The sequence below is a fragment of the Dama dama genome, chromosome 5, assembly GCF_033118175.1.
Source record: "Dama dama isolate Ldn47 chromosome 5, ASM3311817v1, whole genome shotgun sequence".
Lineage (NCBI taxonomy): Eukaryota > Metazoa > Chordata > Mammalia > Artiodactyla > Cervidae > Dama > Dama dama.
Genome location: NC_083685.1, coordinates 91,026,386 through 91,046,550, shown reverse-complemented (window position 1 = coordinate 91,046,550; position 20,165 = coordinate 91,026,386). Strand labels below are relative to the sequence as shown.

At 55.6% G+C, this 20,165-nt stretch overlaps 1 protein-coding gene across 2 annotated transcripts; it reads right to left on the bottom strand.

Annotated features, from left to right (window-relative positions):
- Positions 1 to 3: 3 nt before the first annotated feature.
- ANKRD13B (ankyrin repeat domain 13B) lies at positions 4 to 18,806 on the bottom strand. Of its 2 annotated transcripts, none has more exons than XM_061142980.1 (15): positions 18,626 to 18,806; positions 6,940 to 7,075; positions 6,686 to 6,810; positions 6,555 to 6,600; positions 5,818 to 5,961; positions 5,539 to 5,728; positions 5,396 to 5,462; positions 4,016 to 4,097; positions 3,166 to 3,230; positions 2,811 to 2,941; positions 2,562 to 2,719; positions 2,279 to 2,431; positions 1,982 to 2,145; positions 1,823 to 1,899; positions 4 to 1,386 (listed from the first exon to the last, which is right to left on the bottom strand). In XM_061142980.1, exons 1-15 carry the CDS (start codon positions 18,734 to 18,736, stop codon positions 1,149 to 1,151), a joined length of 1,887 nt encoding a protein of 628 aa, XP_060998963.1. In that variant the 5' UTR covers positions 18,737 to 18,806; the 3' UTR covers positions 4 to 1,148. The 2 variants fall into 2 exon arrangements, with proteins under 2 accessions (XP_060998963.1, XP_060998962.1); XM_061142979.1 differs by lacking the exon at positions 18,626 to 18,806 and adding an exon at positions 17,064 to 17,256.
- Between the last annotated feature and the right edge of the window lie 1,359 nt (positions 18,807 to 20,165).

Genomic DNA, 20,165 nt, shown 5'->3' with positions numbered 1-20,165 from the left:
ACCTCAGGTTTGAAGCCTCTTTTTATTTGTGCCTCAGAATCAGTCTGGTGCCCCTGGCATCAGGGAAGGGGTTGAGAGGAACAGCTTCTCTTTGTTCTTTTTCTTCCATCCCTTTTGTGTCCCTTCTGAGCCGCACTGGCTGAGCCAGGAAGGCCAGTCCGAGAGAACGAACCCAGACAAGGGTGTGCGGTGGGCCCCTGCCCCTGGCGGGGTCTGTGCTTCTCTGGGTGGGTGGGTGGGTGGGTGGGGTGGGGCAGGGGGGAGCCGGGGGTTAGCACCATTGGATGAAGGGTTTTAGAGTCAGCCCCTGGGTGGGGAAAGTGGGATGCACAACCACAGAGGGCTAGCAGCAGCTGGTGGGAAGGGGTGGGTAGTGGTGCCACGGCCCTGGGCGACCCCTGTCTTGTGTTTGCGCCGCACCCACTATGCCCCTCATTCGCCAAGACACCATGAGGGAGCCAGGCCTTGCCCAGACCTAGCCTCCTCCCTGATCACAAAAACGTGCCTTGGCGATGGGGACTCCAACCTCTGGCCGCCCCCAAGAGAATCTAGGACCACCCTGAGACCCGGGAGGGGTGTGGGGGCTGGGGGAGCCTGGCACCCCGCTAAGTGCACTTGACGCTGAAATGCGGGGGGTGGGGGAGGGGCTGGGCCCTGGACGTGCTGGTTTGTGTCTGGGCCAAAGCGGCAACACAGCACGTGGGGAGCTCAGCTGCACCCCCCCGGGGGGAAGAGCGGAGATGCAAAGGCTTCACGGGCAGTGTCCTGGAGTGGGGTCAGTGAGCAGAAAGGAGGACCGGCCAGAAGGAGCAGAGGATGGGGACCCTGCTCCTCTCAGGACCATCTCCCCCTCAGGACCGCCTGGTTCCACCCGTGGACCGGTCCGAGCCCAGGGGAGACGGGTGGGCGGGGGGTCAGGATACAGCAAAGCAAGGGAACCGGGCCGTGCCAGCTGCCTCCAGGGCCCTGGCCCGGAAAGGTACTCCGCGGCCGGGCCGAACCCCTCCCCGTCAGTGGACGGGTGCGCCGCTGCGCCCGCCAGGCGACCCCTCCGGTCTCCAGACGCGCCTCGGCGAGCGCGCGGGCGGGGCGGTCCTCACTCCGGGGCGGGTTCCGCGGGGCGTGGCCTGGGCGCCCGGCAGAGGGCGCTACTGCTCGGTCAGGGAGAGCCGCAGGATGCGCTCCAGCTCCTCCTCCTCCTGGCGCGCGCGCCGCCGCCGCTCCTCCTGCTCCTGCGCGGACAGCTCCATGGCAAGCCGCAGCTGCTCGTCGTAGCTCCGGAACACGTGGCCGCCCGGGCCTGGGCGCGGGCTGGGCCGAGGGCTGGGGACGGACGCCAGGGCCGCGCGAGGTACGGGCTGGCGCTGCGGCGTGGGCGGAGCGCTCCTGCGGGACAGGTAAAGAGACGTCTAGGGCCCATCTCCCAGAAGCGGGGCGGGAGGCAGCGTGGAGGCCCTCGGACACCGCGGGCCTCGCCACCCCACCAGTGCGGTCAAAGGGTCTCGCGTCACCTCCCTGGCTCCCTCCCACCCGGTGGGAGTGGATCCCAGCCCCGCCTCTCTGGTGAGGATCTGTGAAAGCTCTCAGGCCGCCTTTGGGTTGGGAAAGGACGCCACCTTGACGCCAGCAGGGTCCCCGAAGAGGGCACCGCGGTTTTTCCGGGCCAAGGGGGGCTGCCCAGCCGGCAGTGGCCGGACGCGCTGTGGAGAGGGTCCCGGTCGTGTTTTCTATGTGTGAGAACACGTGTGTGTTCTCTATGTGTGTGCGGGCGGGGGTGGGGGCATAGACGCTTCGAAAGCCTCTCAGGACGGCGGGCACCGACCTGTCCTGCCGACGGCCCTCGTAGGACATGGGGTGAGTGCCCGGTTTGCTGTTGGTGAGCGCCTCCCAGATGGTGACCTGCGGGGCGGGGTGTGAGCCCTTTAGTGGTGGGGCGCCGTGTTTCCGGTAGGGAACCCCCCGCGCGGCCTCCGGGACGCACCTGGTCATACTCACTGCCCGCCTCGAGCAGGCTCTGCTGGATGGCGAACTGTAGCAGGTCGTCGTCGTCGTCGCGGGTGGTGGCCTCGCGCTGGCCGCCCAGCACGCTGTAGCCGCGCGGGGCCTCGAACAACGCGGGGGAGATCTCGCAGCCACGGCATGAGGCTGGGGGCACCAGGCCACGGAGGCGGGGAGGGGGTCAGAGTGGACCAGACCGCCCCCTCCCGCCCGCTCCCTGGGGAAGCTCTCGGTGGGGGCCGGGGGAGTGGGGGTAGTGAGGGCGGGCTCGGGGTCTCACTGGTGGAACTGGAGCTGCTGACGCTGGAGGAGTCGCTGCCTGGGGAAGGGGTCTCGCTGCTAGGGCTGCCTCGCACCAACGGCACCGGCTCGTCACAGCCATTGAGGTTCCCAAAGGTGATGCGGGCGTTGAGGATGTGGAAAATCGGAATTTCTGAGGATGAGCAAACTCATCAGGCGCCACCACCACCCACTCCCTCCCACCATGGGTACCCCCGCTTAACCTCCTGAGAAGCCCCACTCTCCCCAGAGCAGCTCAAGAGGAACGGGGGTAGAGGCCTCACCAATCTTGACGGGGAATCCCGGAGGCAGGCGCAGGGTGATGAAATCCCGGAGCTTGGCGAAAAGTGCGTTGCTGACGGCCATGAGGTCAATGATGGGGGCCACCTGCTCACACAGGGACAGGGGATGCTCCTCACACAGCCACAGCTTGGCCTTGAACCTGCCCCCCCGGCAGACCCCAAAGGGTGAGGGCCATTGTAGAAGCCCTGACCCCTCCTCCAGCCCTGCCCAGACCCAGCAGGGGCCCTCACTTCTGTGTTTTGGTGGTCAGTTCCATGGGGCGACCCATGTCGCGGTTTCCAAGCTCAAAGTTGGGGTTGAAGTACTCTTCTGCGGTGATGGCAGTGGGATTGGCTTGGCTCAGGGTCTGAGTGATCAGGGTCTGTACCAAACAGGGAGGAGCTCATGAGCTCTTCTCAGTCCCCGAGGCCAGGCCAGCCACCTGGTATTACAAGCCCCAAATCTGTCTCCCTTGCCCCACTCCCCACCACTGTGGAGCCGACAGGGCCTTGGGCATTGTGGAAAGAAAGCAGATCCACACAGGATGCCTCCTCCTGATCCCCATCCGTGCCCTTCCACACAGAGGTACCCCTGGCACACACTCACCCCGTTTTGGGGGCCCCCATGCTGCTCAGCAATTCCCAGGAAGGACTGCAGAGGTGTCTTACAGCCTACGAGAAACACGGCATCTCAGAGGACACTGCAGCCCCTCAGAAGGGACAGCACCCAAGACCCAGGGAGGAGGCTGGTCCCTGGTGGGCAGGGAGGGTGGCTCATCCACACCACACACCCAGGCACCTTCGCCTAAAGGTGACTGAGGACTCCAAGGGGGCAGCGGCAGGACCACCATAAGCACAGCTGGAATAAAAGTAGGCCTGGGACTCAGGAGAGACTTCCCAAAACGTCTCTCCAGGTTGGTGACACTGGACAAAAAATAACTGCCTTTGGTGAGCAGTTTGGGGGTATGCATGTGTATGTGTTTTTCTTTGGGGGCTTCCATTGTAACTTCATTTTGTTCTCTTGTGAGGTGGGAATTACATTTGCCCACTTTAAACAGACTAACTGGTGCCCAGAGTCAGGTGTAGTATCAGTGGGCACAGAGAATCAGTGGCAGGGCCCATGTCTTTCTGCCTCCGGTATGTCTTACTAGACTGGAGTGGCTGACAGACAGCATATGTGACACCCCCCCCACACAAATCCAGTGCAGATATTAGTAATCAATTATAGCATCCCTTCCCATGGAGCCCAAATGTTGCCTTAGAATCTTTATCAGCACTCTAGGCAGCCACTAACAATCACTAGGATTTGGCATTTGAATTGAAGCCTATCTGCCTAAGTAAGCTATCCAGACTCTTGCTAGCATGTCAGAGGAAATACTGATTAGAGGGGCTCATGTGGGAGCTGGTTCCTCCCCACACCCCTCTTCCCCATCCCCCACCCACCTCTGCCTGATTACCTTTGACCTTGCCCTTGTGCTGTTCTGAAAGATGCTCTGTCCGTGTCCGGGTGATGAGCTCCACATTGGATGCCCCATATACCTGGGGACAGATGAGGAAAGAACCCGCTAACAGCTTTGGTACCTCTGTCCCTGCCTCTGCCCCCAAGCATCACAAACATTTCCTTTAAGGAATGATCAGGGGAGGGAGGTACCATTTGTTCCAGTCTCCAGGCCTTTGGGTAAGTAATTATATGAAGTTATTCATTCATTTTCCTATTCATTCAACAGACATTTCGTGAGGACCATTTCTAGGCCAGACACTGAGGCAGACATCAGGGATACAGTGATGAACAAGCATGGCCAGACATCATCCCTGCGCTCTTGAGGCTCACAGTCTTTTTGAAAAGACAAGAAGACAGTGGATGGTAATAACCCAGTGTGACATGTCCTCTAGATGGAGAAGCATAGGACTGTGGGAATAAATAGCAGAGACCATAACCTAGCCTGTGAACCAGGGAAGGCCTCCAGGAGGAAACAGCAACAACACAGAACCTTGCATCGGTTAGCCTCTTCACCATGTGACCCCACGTGGGTGATATGAGGGTCCCATTAGTGACTGTGGGGGACTTCCCTCAACAGTCTGCTCAGGAGTGAAGGCCTGGCTTTGGAGTCAGCCAGCAGATCTGGGTGACCTTGTGCCAGTTACTTAATCATTTTAAGCTTCTGCTTCCTCTTTATAAAATGGGCCAATACCCTACTTCATAGAGTTGTTGTGAAGATTAAATGGGAAACCATAGAAAGGTTGATTAAAATTAACCTTTTGTAAACCATCTGTAAAATGGGAATAATAAAAGCACCTACCTTAAAGGGTTGTTGTGAGGATTAAATGAGAGTGTGTGAGATATACACACATATGTACACAGACTTGTTTACATGTGTACAGTAGATATACATACATGCACATACATTTAAAATGTCAGAACAGAGCACTGCACACGAATGTAATAATTTTGTTTTAGTTGCTACATCATGTCCAACTTTTGCAACTCCATGGACTGTAGCCCACTAGGCTTCTCTGTGGGATTTCCCAAGCAAGAATACTAGAGTGGGTTGCCATTTCCTTCTCCAGGGGATCTTCCCGACCCAGGGATCAAACCTGCATCCCCTGTATTGGCAGGCAGATTCTTTACCCTGAGCCGCCAGGGAAGCCTGAACGTAGTATTAGGTGGACCAATAAACTCCAGCTGTTCTCATCAGTTGCCTGTTAGTCTCAGGCTCTTCCCTCCAGACTGTATTGTCTCTGTACCTCCAAGGCTTAGAAACTGGTCAGGAAGCCCCTGTCCCGCTCACTGTAGGCAAGAGTGTGGTGGGTCTGGCACCTGGGAGCTGTGACCTCACCTTGGCTTCATACCCATTCACCATCTCGGTCTTCTCACTGCGCCAGCCCAGGATGCCTGTCTTGTTCCTGGGGAAGCAGAGTGGTCTAGGTGAGGGCGCACCCACCAGGCTGGCTCCAGGCTTCCAAGGCCATGCCCACTTACCTCTCAAAGGAGATGTTCTTGGTGTCCAGTTGCGTAGTGACAACAGGTGCAGTGAGCCGGCTCAGCACCTGCTCCTCCGTGGGCTGGGCAGCAGCCAGCAACAGCTCACGGTCCTGCCCGGCCAGAGCCAGGGTCTCCGTGTACACCACCCGGCGGTCGTGGTCAATCTCCATAACCACCGCACTCGCGTCTGCCAGCCACAGAATAGCTCAGGGAGTCAGGGGCCGCATGGGGGTGTCCCCAGCCTCCCCACCCTGCCCTACTTCCCACCTGCCTGACCTTGGCCCCTGAAGATGAAGCTGCGGTTCCCTCGCTGCCACGTCATGTGGTCAAAGCCCAGGAGTGTGGTGTCTACCCGAAGGTTCTGTCCACTCTTCCACACTTTGTAGGTGTCACTGGGGCAGATCTTGGACACCAAGGGCACTGAGTGGATGAGAAGGTCAGAAGTGGCTTCAATTTGCCTGGCCCACCAAACCTCAGAACATGGGGGTCAGGGGTGTGTCTGGGAATGGGTAAGGGAACTGGTGGGAGAGCAACCTCTCCCCCAACTCCCCCCACAACAAATGTAGACCACAGTCACTCAGATACGAGCAAACTAAAGTCGGAGACAGGCATGAGTCAGCCACCACTAAGTCCCTAGTATTCACCATTTAATTCATTCACTCAATCTTTCATCCAGTCTTCTAACAAATATTTATTAAACACCTCCTCTGTGCCAGGCACTGGGGATACAACATTGAACAAGACAGGACCCCTGCCGTCTTGGAGCTTACCTTCTAGCAAGGGATGACAGGTGACAAACAGACAAAAGAGCCAGTCATTACAAAGTGAAGGAATTAATAACAGAATCGAGGCAGTGTGGAAGAGCCTCAGGAAGAGACAGCATTGAGCTGAGAACTAAAAGGTGGAAGGGAGCCATGGGAGCGCGATGGGAAGAGGGCTGCAGGCAGGGGAGCAGCACTGCAGAAGCCCTGGGCTGGGGGGCGGCCCCCAGAGGCCCCGGCAGCCCTGCTTACCCCAACTGGTGAACTCCCATTTCATCTCCACATAGAAGTCCTGGGCCTAGAGGATGAAAGGAGAGTGGCTGAGCCCGCACTGGAGACAGGGTCTGAGGGCCAGGGTGGGGAGGCGAAGAGCTGGCCCTCACCTGGCGCAGCTTCTCCAGGAGTACGGGGATGCCCGCCAGCCGCTTCACCACCCGCTGGTAGTCCCGGTACCGTAGCACCAGCTGCACCAGCTCCAGGTCCCGGGTACTCACAGCTTCCTGAAGCACTGGGGGTGGGGGCAGGGAGGCAATGTCACAGGGCAGGCCCTGCCTAGGGCTCCCTGCAGCCAACCAGAGGTGACGATATGGTGCTGGGAGACCCAGGCTGTGGGGTGGAAACGAGCAGGGGTGCCCACCTGTCCAGCCGCTGCGATTCTCCCTGCCTACGTCTGCGCCGTGCGCCAGGAGCACGCGGGCACACTCGAGGTGCCCCAGGGTGGTGGCCAAGTGCAGGGGAGTCCGCCCACGGGGATCCAGCTGCTCAATGTCCACCTGGAGGAGGTGAAGTGGTTGCCCTGGTCACTTCATAAGGTAGCCCTTCTAAGCCTGCCTCGAGATTCCATTAATGATGGAATCAAGGCAATGTGGAAAGGCCTCAGGAAGATACAGCGATGAGCTGTCTACCTCTAGGCAGGCAGCAATCACCTAGTTGTCCTGCCTTGTCTGTCTCAGAAAGCAGTGGAAGAGACAGGCACAATGAGCTGGGGTAGAGTGGAAAGGGGCTTGCAGGCCAGGCCAGGAAGTAACTCTGAGAAAGGGAGGAACTTCCTTTCCAGTTCACCTAGGTGCCCTGACTGGGTTCACGCTTCCAAGGCCCAGTGATCTGCCTGTGAAGAGTAAGCTTGGGGCTGAAGGGTGGTCTAGAGAGGCTACTGGCCAGGAAGGGCACCTGAGACCTATCCTAGGGGTCTAAGACCACACCTTCAAGAAGGGCCACCAGTTTAGATCATTGACATTATTACCGTGAGGTTTTAGCACAGCTGCAATGATACATTAACAGGAATAAAAGAATATGTTCATGGTACACTTTCAAATCCATGTCCTGTGCCTATGGGACACTAATATTTTTTAAAATAAATCCTGTTGTTTTGTGAATAGCACAGTTATATTGCATGAGATTTTTGTTGGGTAATAAAAACATGTTTGTTAAATATAAATATTTAGATATACTTCAGGAGACTAGGACTTCTCTTTAAACATGTGAACTGACCACATGTGTGTAACTGCTCTTCTCTGCCCCAAAACTTGATTAAAATGCCAGGGAAAGGCTTCTATGCCGACATGAATAAATAGCTGAAATCACCATCCCACCCAGAACAGAGAAAACTATTGCTTGAAATAATTGTTTTCAGACATTAGGCAACAATTAGTCCAGGACTGTGATCCCCAAAGTAAGACAGACAAACAAGGTGGGACCTATGATTGCCTAAGTCTCCACTTGGAGGAATATTCCAAACAGCCATTCAGAGAGAATCCCCAGCAGAGCATGGTAGTCCGCTGAGGAACTGGGAGATAGTAGCAGGGAGACTGAGGTAGTTAAAACTTGCAGGGCAGAGTTCCAGGAAAAAGTAAGCTGTTTTGTTTGTTTGTTTGTTTTTAAAGAGCTCCAGAAATCTGCATGTGGTTCCTTTGAGTCTTTGCTAAATACTAAACTTCACATTTTTAGAGTGAAACTGAACAAAACCAGGCAGAAAAGAAACAATAGACTCAAAATAAAAAAAATTCTCAGAGTTCAGCCATAGCAGGGAAGCATTCAAGCTCCAACCTGCTAGAGTAGAGAGCCCTTGTTGATTACCCAGGGTATTCAATAGAGAGGTATTCGAAAGAAGGATTATACCTTAGAAGTTGTTGTTCAGATACCAGGCTGTGTCCAACTCTTTGCAACCCCAGCCTGTCCTTAAAGACCCACCCAAACCTAATTTTAATAAAGATAAAAAATAAGCTCAAAAGGATCAAATTGATTTGCCAGTAACTTAAATTAGGCTGCCAGAACAAAGCTTAACACTCCTTTAAATGAAGACAGCAAAATCCCAATGCTTAACATCACAGCATTTACAATGTCCAACATCCAGTTAAAAATTACTAGATATGCACAGAAGTAGGAAAATATGACCCATAATCAGGAGAAAAATCATTTAATAGAAACATATTCTGATATAATAAAGATGAATGGCTCAGTATGCTCAAAACTTTAAAGAAAAACAACATTCACAAAGGAAAAATTGGGAGATAAAATGTTCTGAAATGAAATTTTCACTGGGTAAAGTTAATAGCAGATTAGACACTACAGAATGAAAATAAAATAAGTGAATTTAAAGATACAGCCACAGAACTATACAAACTGAAGAACAGAGGAGAAAAGAGGTACTGAAAAAACATTCAAACAGCCTCAGCAATTTGTCAGACACTATAAGGCATTCTAACATATGTATAATTGGAATCCCACAGGATCGGAAAGGAAGTGGAAGAATAAGACAATTTAAAGAAATAGCCAAAAACAACAAAACAACCTACTGTAGTGAGCTGAATACTGGTGCCATCCCCCCGCCTCAAAAAAAAACCCAAAAAATATATCTACATATCTACATACTAACTGCTAGAAGCTATGAATGTGACCTTATTTTGAAAAAGGGTCTTTGCAGATACAGTTAAGGATCTCAAAATGAGATCAGCCTGAATTATCCAGTAAGGCCCTAAATCCAGTTTTATGTGTCTTTGTAAGATGCAGAGAGACGTTCCTTGTGAGAGGAGGCAGAGACTAAAGTGGCGCAACCACAAGCCAAGGTACTCGGAGAGCCACGGGCAGCTGGAAGACACAAAGCAGGATTCTCCCTTAGAGCCTTTGGAGGGAGCAGTGCAGGTATCTTGCTTGAGTTTAGACTTCCAACCTCCAAAATGATGAGAGAATAAATTTATTATTTTAACCCACCCTGTCTGGTAATTTGTTGCAGAAATTAATACAATAATAAATCCACAGAACCAAGGAACTCATGAATCCCAAGGAAGATAAATACCCAAAAGCCTACACCAAGGCCCATCATAATCAAATGCTAGAAACTGGTGATAAAAAGAAAATCTTAAAAGCATTTAAGTGTGTCTCATTTATGAGACACACTATGTATGGAAGGATGAATACAGAAAATTCTACTTTTTTTTAAATCAGAAACCATGCAAGCTAGATGGAGAAGGCAATGGCAACCCACTCCAGTACTCTTGCCTGGAAAATCCCATGGACGGAGGAGCCTGGTAGGCTGCAGTCCATGGGGTTGCAAAGAGTCAGACACAACTGAGCGACTTCACTTTCACTTTTCACTTTCATGCATTGGAGAAGGAAATGGCAACCCACTCCAGTGTTCTTGCCTGGAGAATCCCATGGACGGCGGAGCCTGGTGGGCTGCCATCTATGGGGTTGCACAAAGTTGGACACGACTGAAGTGACTTAGCAGCAGCAGCATGCAAGCTAGAAGACAATAGAATGAAATTTTTAAAGTGCTGGTGGGGGGTGGGGATGGGAACTGTCAACCTAGAATTCGATATCTTGTGAAAAATATACTTCAAAAATAAGGGGAAATACATATATTTGTGGACAAACAGGAACTAAGAGAATCTGTCACCAGAAGGCATGCAAGAAATATTGAATGAAGTTATTCAAGTAGAAGGAAAATGATACCAGATAGAAAACATAGATCTACACAAAGGAATGAAGATTGCCTCAAACAGTAAATGTGGGGCTTCCCTGGTTGTTCAGTAGTTAAGAATCTGCCTGGCAATGCGGGGGTCTTGGATTTGATCCCTGATCGGGGAACTAAGATCCCACAGGCCTCAAGGCAACTACCCTGCAATGAAAGATCCTGCGTGATACAGCGAAGATCCCACCTGCCACAACTAAGATCTGACACAGCCAAATAAATAATTTTTTTTAATAATGCCAATAAAATATTTAAAACCCACAAGAAAGTGGCCAGGGCATTACAATTGACTTAGGGGAAGAGAGGGTACTAGAACCCAACGATTCACAGAGGGAAACCCCAGTTATTAGTAAGCTAGAGTTCCCCACATATTACCCTTGAAAGGTGAAGAACATACAGGCAGTGGGAACAGCAGAGGTGGGAGAAAGGCTCAGAACTGAATACTGGGGGGCCTAGTTAAACTTTAGGACCCCTGGCTCCCTCCCCAATTTTGTAAAGCTGGAAGATGCCCCCCACTTCTCTCCACAGGATGCCAGAGGGGTTATCCTCTATAGAAATTGAGCCTGAGGCACACCCCTGATGGTCCAGTGGCTAAGACTCCACTGCATTCCCAGTACAGCAGCCCTGGGTTTGATCCCCGGTGAGGGATCTATTAATCAATGATTGAAGATCCCGTGGGCCACAACTAAGACCCGACGCAGCCAAATAAATAAACATCAAATAAATTGAGCCTTATACTGAACTTGGTCTGAGGATGAGGTCATGAGACTGAAAACTGATGAACAGTGTAAGTCCAGTCCCTACTCTGCCGAAGTCCTGATCACTGGCAGCCAGACTGCACACTGCACTGCCCGAGCAGCAAAGTGGAGGAATCTGTCTTGGAGAAACTAGAGGCACCAAAGACCTCTGGGTACAGACATTTGGGGATCCTAACAATAAGCAGGCCAGTCATCTTAGAGCAGCACCCATGTATTAATAAGCTCCAAACGTCCATCCTTAATTATGCCCCTGCAGCCAAGGGTGACGGGACACTTGAGGAAAGCTGCCCAACATGAAAGAAAGATAAAAAAACATGCAAATAGGTGCTAAAAACACAGAGGAAACAACTGTCAGTGCAGGAAACAGAAAACTGGAGGCAGGGACAGTCATTTACACCCTCAGAAAAAATACAAAAAGGAAACTGAATCCATGAAACAGAATGGGACCTTCTGACCTGTGCTTCCTCCCCTTGCTTTCTTCACCCCAGCTGTCCCTGGACGGCTTCACCTGCCCCAGTTCCCCCATCACAGTAAACAGCACCTCAGGTCACTCCCTTTCCAGGGAAGACCCTCTTTCTCTCTTTTTTTCTCACCTTCTATATCTAATCCACCAGTAAAATTTGACCTTATAGGCTCTACCTTCAAAATAGATCCAGAGTCATTTGAGATGTTACCACCTTCAGGCTACCCTCCTGGTCGTAGCCACCTGTTTGTCACCTAATTCCTCCCACTCCTCTCTCGGTTCCTTACGTCTGCTCTCTATAGGGCCCGTCACAGGTACCTGTAAAGTATCATTCCTCAGGTCCTGATGCCCTTTAGCTCAGAACCTCTCCGTGGCTTCCCATGCAGTTGAGGATAGAATCCTGAATGTCTTTTTGAACTCACATGCTCTCCCATCTCTCCAAGCTCCACTCCGACGTGTTGGCCTTCCCTGGAACCATCTTCTTCTGGGTCCTAGTAGCCACAAAGCTTCCTCCCTCACTTCATTAAGGTCACCACTCAAATGTCACCTCCTTAGAAAGCCCGGCCCTGACAACCCATCTCAAGTGACAGTTGCTATTTGTCTCTCTGTTGTCCCTTTTCCTGCTGCAGTCCTCTTTCAGCATTAAATTGCCCACTTATTTCTTCATTGTCTCCCTCTCCTAGACTGTATGTAAGCCCCATAAAGGAACTATCTGTTTTGTTCGGTGCTATATCCCCAGCTCTGGACAGTGTCTGGCACATAACGGGTGCTTCATAAATATTTATTAAGCAAATGCCTAGGTGACTATTTTTAAGGGACATGGGGAAGGAGGGCAAGGCAGTAAAATGTAAAATTGATTAGCCAGTAAATAGCTGTAGAAGTATACTGTTTATAATATGAGGCAAATAACAGAACAGCCTAAAGAGTTCAAAGTGGTTGCCTCTGGGGGTGAGATGGAGAGGTGGGGGAGGTAGGAAGGACTGCTGCCTTCTAGCAACAGATAGGATTTTAAACATGAGTCGGAACTCCTTTGTCAAAAATAAAAACATTTTAAGTAATTTATATAATTTGTATAACCTTCCTTTGGCATTTCTTTGTCTTTAAATATACAAGGAGCCTCAAAAAAAAAAAACAAACCCAAACTGTCCCCGGCCCCTGTGCCCTCTGAGCGGTAGCTGGGAGTCCACCAGCTCCCCAGAAAGAAGGGCAAAGCATTATTTACTCTCTGCCTCTTACAGGTTGAACTGGGCCCCTCAGGGTCTGACCTGGGTGGGATCCTGAGTCCTGGGATAGGAGCGAGGCGGCATCCACAGACCCTGAGCGGGCTGGGTCACCGGGGTGTCAAGAGGAGGGCTTCCCACAGGGCCGCAGCTGAGCCATCATGCCTCCCATCGGCCCTGCCCCAGATGCTGCTGCTGCTGCTGCTAACAAGGCCCCAGGGAGCCAGCAGGGCCAGCCCCAGGGCTCCAGATGCCGCCCGCCTCCCCCTCCCTCAGGTGCCTCAACTCCAGGCTGCAGAGGCTGGTGCCGGCCAGGAAGGGGTGCCCGCCCTACCCCCGCTCCTCCGGAGCTCTCCTGGCAGCACTCCCCAGGGCCCTGGTGTTTTCCAGGGCCACTGTGAGCCCTGTGTACCATCAGCCAGGCTCCAAAGAAGATCCCCTGCACCCATTCAAAGCTGAGCCCTCGGTGGAAGCGGCACCTTGCCGAGGGCCCAGGTGGGAGAATTCATTAATTTCCCCAGCAAAAGCCTGCTGCTATTTAATTGCTGGAATGAAAAGGTTTCCCGTGAAACCCAACCCCCAGCCCTTCCTGCCAAGAGGACAGAAGCTCTGCACCCCAGCCAGCCTCAGCTGGAGGCACAAGCGGGGACTTTCGAGCTTAGGAGCTGGGTCTCCCTGGGCATAGAGTCTCCCTGTTTCCACTCAGGCCCCCGTCTGCATACATACACACACGTGCTCCTGCATCCAGAGGCACAGTACATGTGTACCCGAGTGTACAAGGGCATGTGTCCAGCTGCCCTCCAGCCTGCAGGCCTCTACTCATGTCTAACACACATAGATGCCAGCACATTTGCACATGCATATGCCTTGAACCCACATGCACTCGCAGAGTATTTTTCAAAGTTGTTTAGCATTAGCAAGTCCTTTTGTTAGGTGAAATCTTACAGGAACACACCAAATGTATAAACACAGGTGCTGGAGGAGCAGAGAGGCTCCTTTCCCTGCCCTGCTCCACCCCCACCCCAGGGAGGACAGCCCGAGTCTGGTGTGGCCACTTCTCTGCTCTCCCACCAGGAGGGCCTGAGCTCTCTCAAGAGGGAGCAAGGCAGGGTGCTTTCCCCCGGGACAGTAGAGCTGGGCCCGTGGGGGTGGCAGCTGCTGAGCCTCCCTCTGTCCTGCCCCCTCCATTCTGCCCCACGCAGCCCCTCCCCCTCATCCCAGACACATTGATTTTTGGTTTCAAGGGTTTGTGGCTCCCTCTCCCGAGCTTCCCAGCTCATCAGCTGTGGTGACAGCCTATACCGGGGATGGCCTACTTTGCCAGGAGATGCAATCACAGGTGCTCCTGGTCACAACAAGTACCTTGGGTGGGACAGCCTCTGTCTGAGCATCCAGGGGCCCCACGGTCCCATCTCACCGGGGTGTCAGGTCAGAGAGATGACCTGGGGAAATCAGGAGGGAGGACTATGGTGGAGGCGGCCGCCAGAAGATAGAAAATGTTTCCCTAGGACCATCATCCAGTCCCCTCCAGAGTGGTTGCTGCTGGAGAAGAACCTCGCTCTCCTTGGCCCTCCCACAGGGCGCTATTCCTGTCTAACCTCCACCACCTACCCCCAGGGAACCCCAGGGACTCGTAGCTCCAGAACCAAGGCCATGCCCAGCTGTCTGGACCTCAGGCCAGCTAAGGGGGAACTGGCACATCCACTATCCTACAACCTCCTGCCCCCTCCCCACCTGGCAGAGCAGGTGCATGGCAGAAAGCAGGGCACCCAACAACTGTTGTATTGCTGGGCATAGGCTAGGGGCGATCATGGACACTTCCCTTCAAAAAACCTCCGCTTAGCACCTCCCTCTCCCCACCACACTCTGCCATTAGCCCCTGTGAACTTGCTCAGAAGGCTGCCATGCCATCCCCCTCCTCCTTGGCCAGCACTGCCAAGCCTGCCCACGGGAAGGCCTCTGCGGGGCTTTCTTGGAGTGAAGAGGAGGCAGCTATGCCAAGTGAAGACCAGGGAAACCCAGCTGCTGTGTGTTTGAGGAAAGCCTGGCTGTTTTCTGTGACAGTGGGTGCCAAGAGGACCAGAGATCAGGGACCCCCAGATGAGACGCCTGGGGTTGACAGGGTTTCATTAGGATGTTAGGTGGCTGCCCCCAGACCCCTCACCAGTAGGAAATGCCTGGGGAGGGGGCATCCTTAGCTCTCCCGGGGAGTCTGAGGCCCGGAGAACTGAGCAGTGCACATCTGGATGCAAGGATTCCGTCCAGGTCAGTCCTGGAGTTGAAACTCCACCTGGGGGCTCTCCCACCCGGACTGACTGGCATTCTCTTCTTGGCACCCTGGTGCAAAGGAGAGGACTGATCTGGCTCCTCTGTGGTTGAAGGGTTTATCCTCAACCCGTGCCCTGTATCCCCCCCGGGCTGGGATCAGGGCAGGCAGTGTTCATTTCAGGAAGACACAAATTCACCAGGGTAGGGGATGAGTGGGTGGGGTTGGGGTGCCCCTGGTTTCTGCAGCAGTCTGAGGGGCCACAGTCAGTGGTCCAAAGCAGCCCTACCTGCAGCAGCCTCTGGCACGCCCCTCTCCAACCCCACCCCAGCAAGAGGGCTGCTGACCCAAGGACTGTCAATCAAAAAGGCCTGGGTGAAATGGCCTTTTCTTCTAGGGCATTCTGCCTCTCTCCAGTATCTGCAAGGAAAAGAGCACTCTCCTCTTGGGCAAGGGAGCACAGTTGAGGTGTTCCGGACATTCAGCCACTAGCCTTCTGCCTAACAGTTCTTCAGCCAATCATCAACCATCCCACTGGGAAGTTCCTCTTAGGTCATACTTAAATCCCTCCAGCTGTAACCTCCCTCAGAGACCAGCCAGAAGAGGCTGAACTGATTTAGCACCCTGCACATCACACTACTTCCCGTTCACACTTGCATCAGCAGAACAGGGTCTCTTGGAGGGCGTGGGCTATGCCTGGTTTGTTCATCTTTGTCCCCAGGAGCCACCATTCTGCCTCCTTTATGATGGATGAACAGAGACACGATCCAAGGAGCCACCTGAAGCACCCTTGTGGAAATGGAGGGATGATGGAAGCGGACGCCCCAACCAGAGGTGAAGGCTCAGATCGCCCCACCGTGTTCTGCGCCTGCCGTGTACAGCTGGATGTGGTGCTCTCTGAGGGCCCGGTGGCAGGCTGGAAGACCTCGCTCGCCTGGTGATGGCCTGCTCTCCACCTCACTCTTCCCTCGGGAAGCAGACAGCTCCTCAAACTGAACTTCCTGTGACTCAGGAAGTGGCCCTCAAAAGGCATATTCCCCAAGGGGGCAGTGCCTGAGGAAACACTCCCAGTCCATGGCCCCAGGATCACAGATCCAGGCCAAGTCTGCAGGCCTCAATGGAGACACACCAGGGTCGGCTGGGCCCAGCTCTGGCTCCTGCCTCCCCACCCTGGAGGGCAAGTCGTTTCTGCCAGGAGAGCCTGCCTGTGACCTGGGCCCAAGGGCAGAGTTGGGAACTACCTGTGACCTGTGCCTGCCTGCCTCTGTCCAGAAGAATGGCCAGGAGACTCCATCCCTGATCGTATATTCTTGGAGGCCACCGCCCAGCCAAGGCTGGCTGACCCACCCATTCTCACTGACTAGAGAACCAGGGAGCCGCTATGTGTACAAAACCTCAAATCGTGTCGGGGGCCAGTGGGGCCCTGGCTTCCTCAGCACCTAGAAGCTGGGCCCAGCATCAGAGGGCAGGAGAGCGCCTTTCAGCACCTGGACAAGGCCCTCCAGGGCTTCACCCCAGAGGCTCTCTCACTCCACTCCCCATTCCTGAGCAGGCGCTGGGGTCGGCGGGGTGCAGGGGCTCAGCCCGGTGTGAGCAAACAGATAAGCGCGCGTGGAGAGGGCAGAGGGCGCTGGGTGGGGCTGGCACGCCTGGGAATGTCCCGGCCTAGCCTCCGATCCTTGACCTGTGACCCCCTGCCTACGCAGGCCACCTCCGCACACTCACGCGGGGGGTGTCGCTGCCGGGCTGAGTGGGGCGGACTCTCCCACCGCGCGGAGCTCAGATGGAGCCGGCAGCCCCTCCCCGCAGCCCTCACTGCCCCGGCGGAGGAGGGGCAGGGCGTCCCCTACCCCAATCAGGGAGGGTTCGGAGCACGTGTGGACCGCCTGGCCGGGCCGGAGGGGAGCGAGCGGGGGCCGCTCCCATCACCCTCTCCAGGTCAACAGCACAAAAGCGGCGCCGGCGAACAAAGAAGCGCTGCAAACTCGCCAGGGGGGCGGGACAGCCCGCGCCGCGCCCCCTCCCCAAGCCGGGCGGGCTTGCCGGGCCGTGGGGTCCTCGCGACGCCCCGACGGCGCTCTTACCTGGCCGGCGCGGACCTCTTTCTCCAGCTCGCGGTGGCGGTTGTGCCACACGAGGTAGTGTAGCGGGTACTTGCCCTCGGGCCCCTTCCTGGCGGAGGCGTTGGCGGGGATCATCGCCCGCTCCTCATACCGGGGCCGCGGCGCCCGGCCCGGAAGGAGGGACGGCGCCAGAGCCGGGGCCCGGGGCCGCGGGGCGGGGGTCCGGCGCTGCCTGCTCGCAGGGCTGCGGCTCGGGCATGTGCGAGCGGCGCCGGCGGGCGGGGGTGGCGCGGTGCGGGCGGCGCGGGCCGCGGGCGTCCTCGCGAGGCGGCGGCGGCGGGCGGCGCGGAGAGGCCCCCACCCGCCCGCGGAGGGCGCGGGCACTCGGCGGCGCGGCGCGGACTCGCGCCTTGCCTCCCACACCCCCGCGCACAAAGACGCCGCTCGGCGGAGGGAGCAGGCGGCCGCAGCGGGCGCGGGGGCGCTCGGGGCGCAGGCCCCAGGGACGCCGCCGCCGCAGGGACGCGCGCCCGCAGCACCCGGCACCCCGCAGCTGCATAGCCCGGCCCTCAGCCCGAGCGATCGGCTAGGGATGCGGGGATGCGGGGGAGAGAGGAGGGGGACGCGGATGCCCTGGGCAGCGCTTGTTATCACTGGGCCCCGCGGCATCATGGGGCTTGTAGTCCGCCTCGTGGAACTGGGGGTGGTGAGTGGCCGGAGGGGGTCCCGCACTGACCCCCTGATCCACTGAGACAGTGGGGAGGGAGTCAGGCCCGGCCGGGTCGGAGGCAGTGTCCTGACGTCTGGTGGACTGGGGTGCACCCCCACCCCCTGGCATTTTGCCTTTTGCTGGGGAGGGACGGGGTTACAGGCCTTCCTCAAGCATTAGGGGGCGCGAGAAGGTGTGGCCTTCAGGCTTGAGTTTGGGTCCCAGTGGAACGTGAGCGGGATCCAGATTCCAAGAAAAGAGTGACTGGTGGAAGGAGTCCTGAGAAAAATGCGGGGCGTTAGTGTGCAGTGCCAAGGGTCATTGGAGCAACCAGAAATCTGGCACCTGAAATACTACGTAGGAGTCTTCCCTGCCTTCTTTTAAAATTAAACTCCATCTTCTGCATTTGACATTAGAAAGACGATGTCTATTAAGGATGGGAGAACACACCCCTCCCCCCAAACGCTGCTTTCTGCGAGGACCTAAGTGGGGCTGCGCAGAGACTGCAGCAGGTGGCAGCTCCCCACCTCCACCCCGTGTGATCCCCTCTGGAGAGGAAGCACTGGTTCCAGAGACTGTCTCCTTCCTGAATAACTCCAGGGCAGAGAGATCTTTCCAGAAGGGTGCTTACAGATGTCTCGATAAAAGTGGAATTGCCCTCCAGGGCAGCCTATTGCAGGAGCTAGAAGGACCTGGGGCTTGGCCCAGCCCCTGGAGGCGGGGAGGGACTGGGGTGTCCGAGGAAACCTGAATTCCTATTCCTCCTTACTAACTGCCTGACCTTAGGCAAACTGCTTAAATTTTCTCAGACCACTCACCTGTAAAATGTGACTCTACTGCTACCTCTTGGGGTTAGCTAAGGATGGTGACTGACCTGGAAATGATGCATCCCTTTCCCCACCAGGCCCACTGGGCCAGGTGGCGGGACCAGGCACTGCGCCTTCTGGAGCCCACCTTGGAACAAGACAGGAATCAGGGATTCCATACCAGCCCCACTTAGAACAATCCAAGAAGCGTTTGTGTGGGAGGTGCTAGCGAAAGCTTGCAAACTCTCCGTGCCTCGCTCAGGTTTCTTTGTGTGGTCTTCTCTCGTTCCTCCTCCACACCCTGCGGTGCCAGGCCCCGGCGCGGAACGATGAAGGAGGAGTGGACCGCCTCGCCCCTTTCTCCAGGCTGGGAGGAGCCAGTTCGCGTCTCCCGCGGCCGGGAACCGCAGCCCACCTCCACCACGAGGGGTCAGCAGAGTGCCGTGACTGCAGCTGGAGTTGGGGAGGGGGTTGGAGCGGGGAAGGGACGGCCAGGAGTGGCCGAGAGAATGCCTGTACATTTCCTCATTAAATTGTTTTTACAATCTTGCTGTGATTCTTCTTTAACTGTCTTGCTTCCTGAGGTGACGAAGTCTCCAAAGGGAAATTCGGAAACCCTTTTATCCCTAAGCCCCAAGCCCAGAAGCTCGTCTGTGGCGGGGCTGGGGGCTTCGGGAACAAAGTTTGGAGAGTGGATGCGAGCTTCGGCCACTCCCCGGTAGTCCCAGGGCCAACCAGGAGGTGGGGCTAGCGGAGTCGGGGGAACCGAGTGACTCATCCTTCTTCCTCTGAAAATGCTTGGAGCTCACGGAGGCGGGGAGCTCAGCCTGGATTGGGGGGGCCCATCCTCTGGGCAGCTGGAGTTTCTCTTTTCGTCAAGCGGCCCTGGACTCTAAACCCAAGTCGCTTCCCCACCCCACCCCCCCCACCCCCCGGCCTGCGCGCTCCAGCTGCCACGTGCTTGAGACGCGCCCACACAGCAGAGAAACAAAGACAGCCAAGCAATGGGGCTGCCAGCAGCCGCCTCGACATTTAATAAATGAAATTCCATAGCTGGGGGTCGATCAGGGGTGAACGGACGGCCACAGCTCGTGGGCTGGGCGCCCGGTAGGAGCGGCCAGGCCACTCCTCCCATCACCAGGGATGGGGCCACCAACCCCACGGACTGACTGCTCGGTGAGGGTGCAGCAAGGGGCGGCAGGTGGTGCCCCCCACCACCCCACCCCACCCCGTGAGGTATCTTTGCTCAGAAACCCCGCCAGATGAGCGGCTGGCTATGGGGGGAGGGGATGCCTGCAAGATTTTTTTTTTTTTTTTAAGGTGCGATTATAAATACACCCTGTGGATTGCAATCTCAAACAAACTTGTCAATCTGGGCTGCAGCAAAAGGCGATGGAGGCAGCTTTGCATATATTTCGGGTGGTGTGACTCATGAGCATTACTTGTCTCCCCCAGGGAAGCAGCCTGCCACCCACAAGTCACTGCTGCTCTGGCACCGCCGGGATAAAATGAGCCAACTCCGACACCCCTGCCCAAGGACTCCCCTCCAGCCCCCTTGCTTTTGAGCAGGACTCCTGGCCATGGGGAACCCTCCCCTAATCTGGGGAA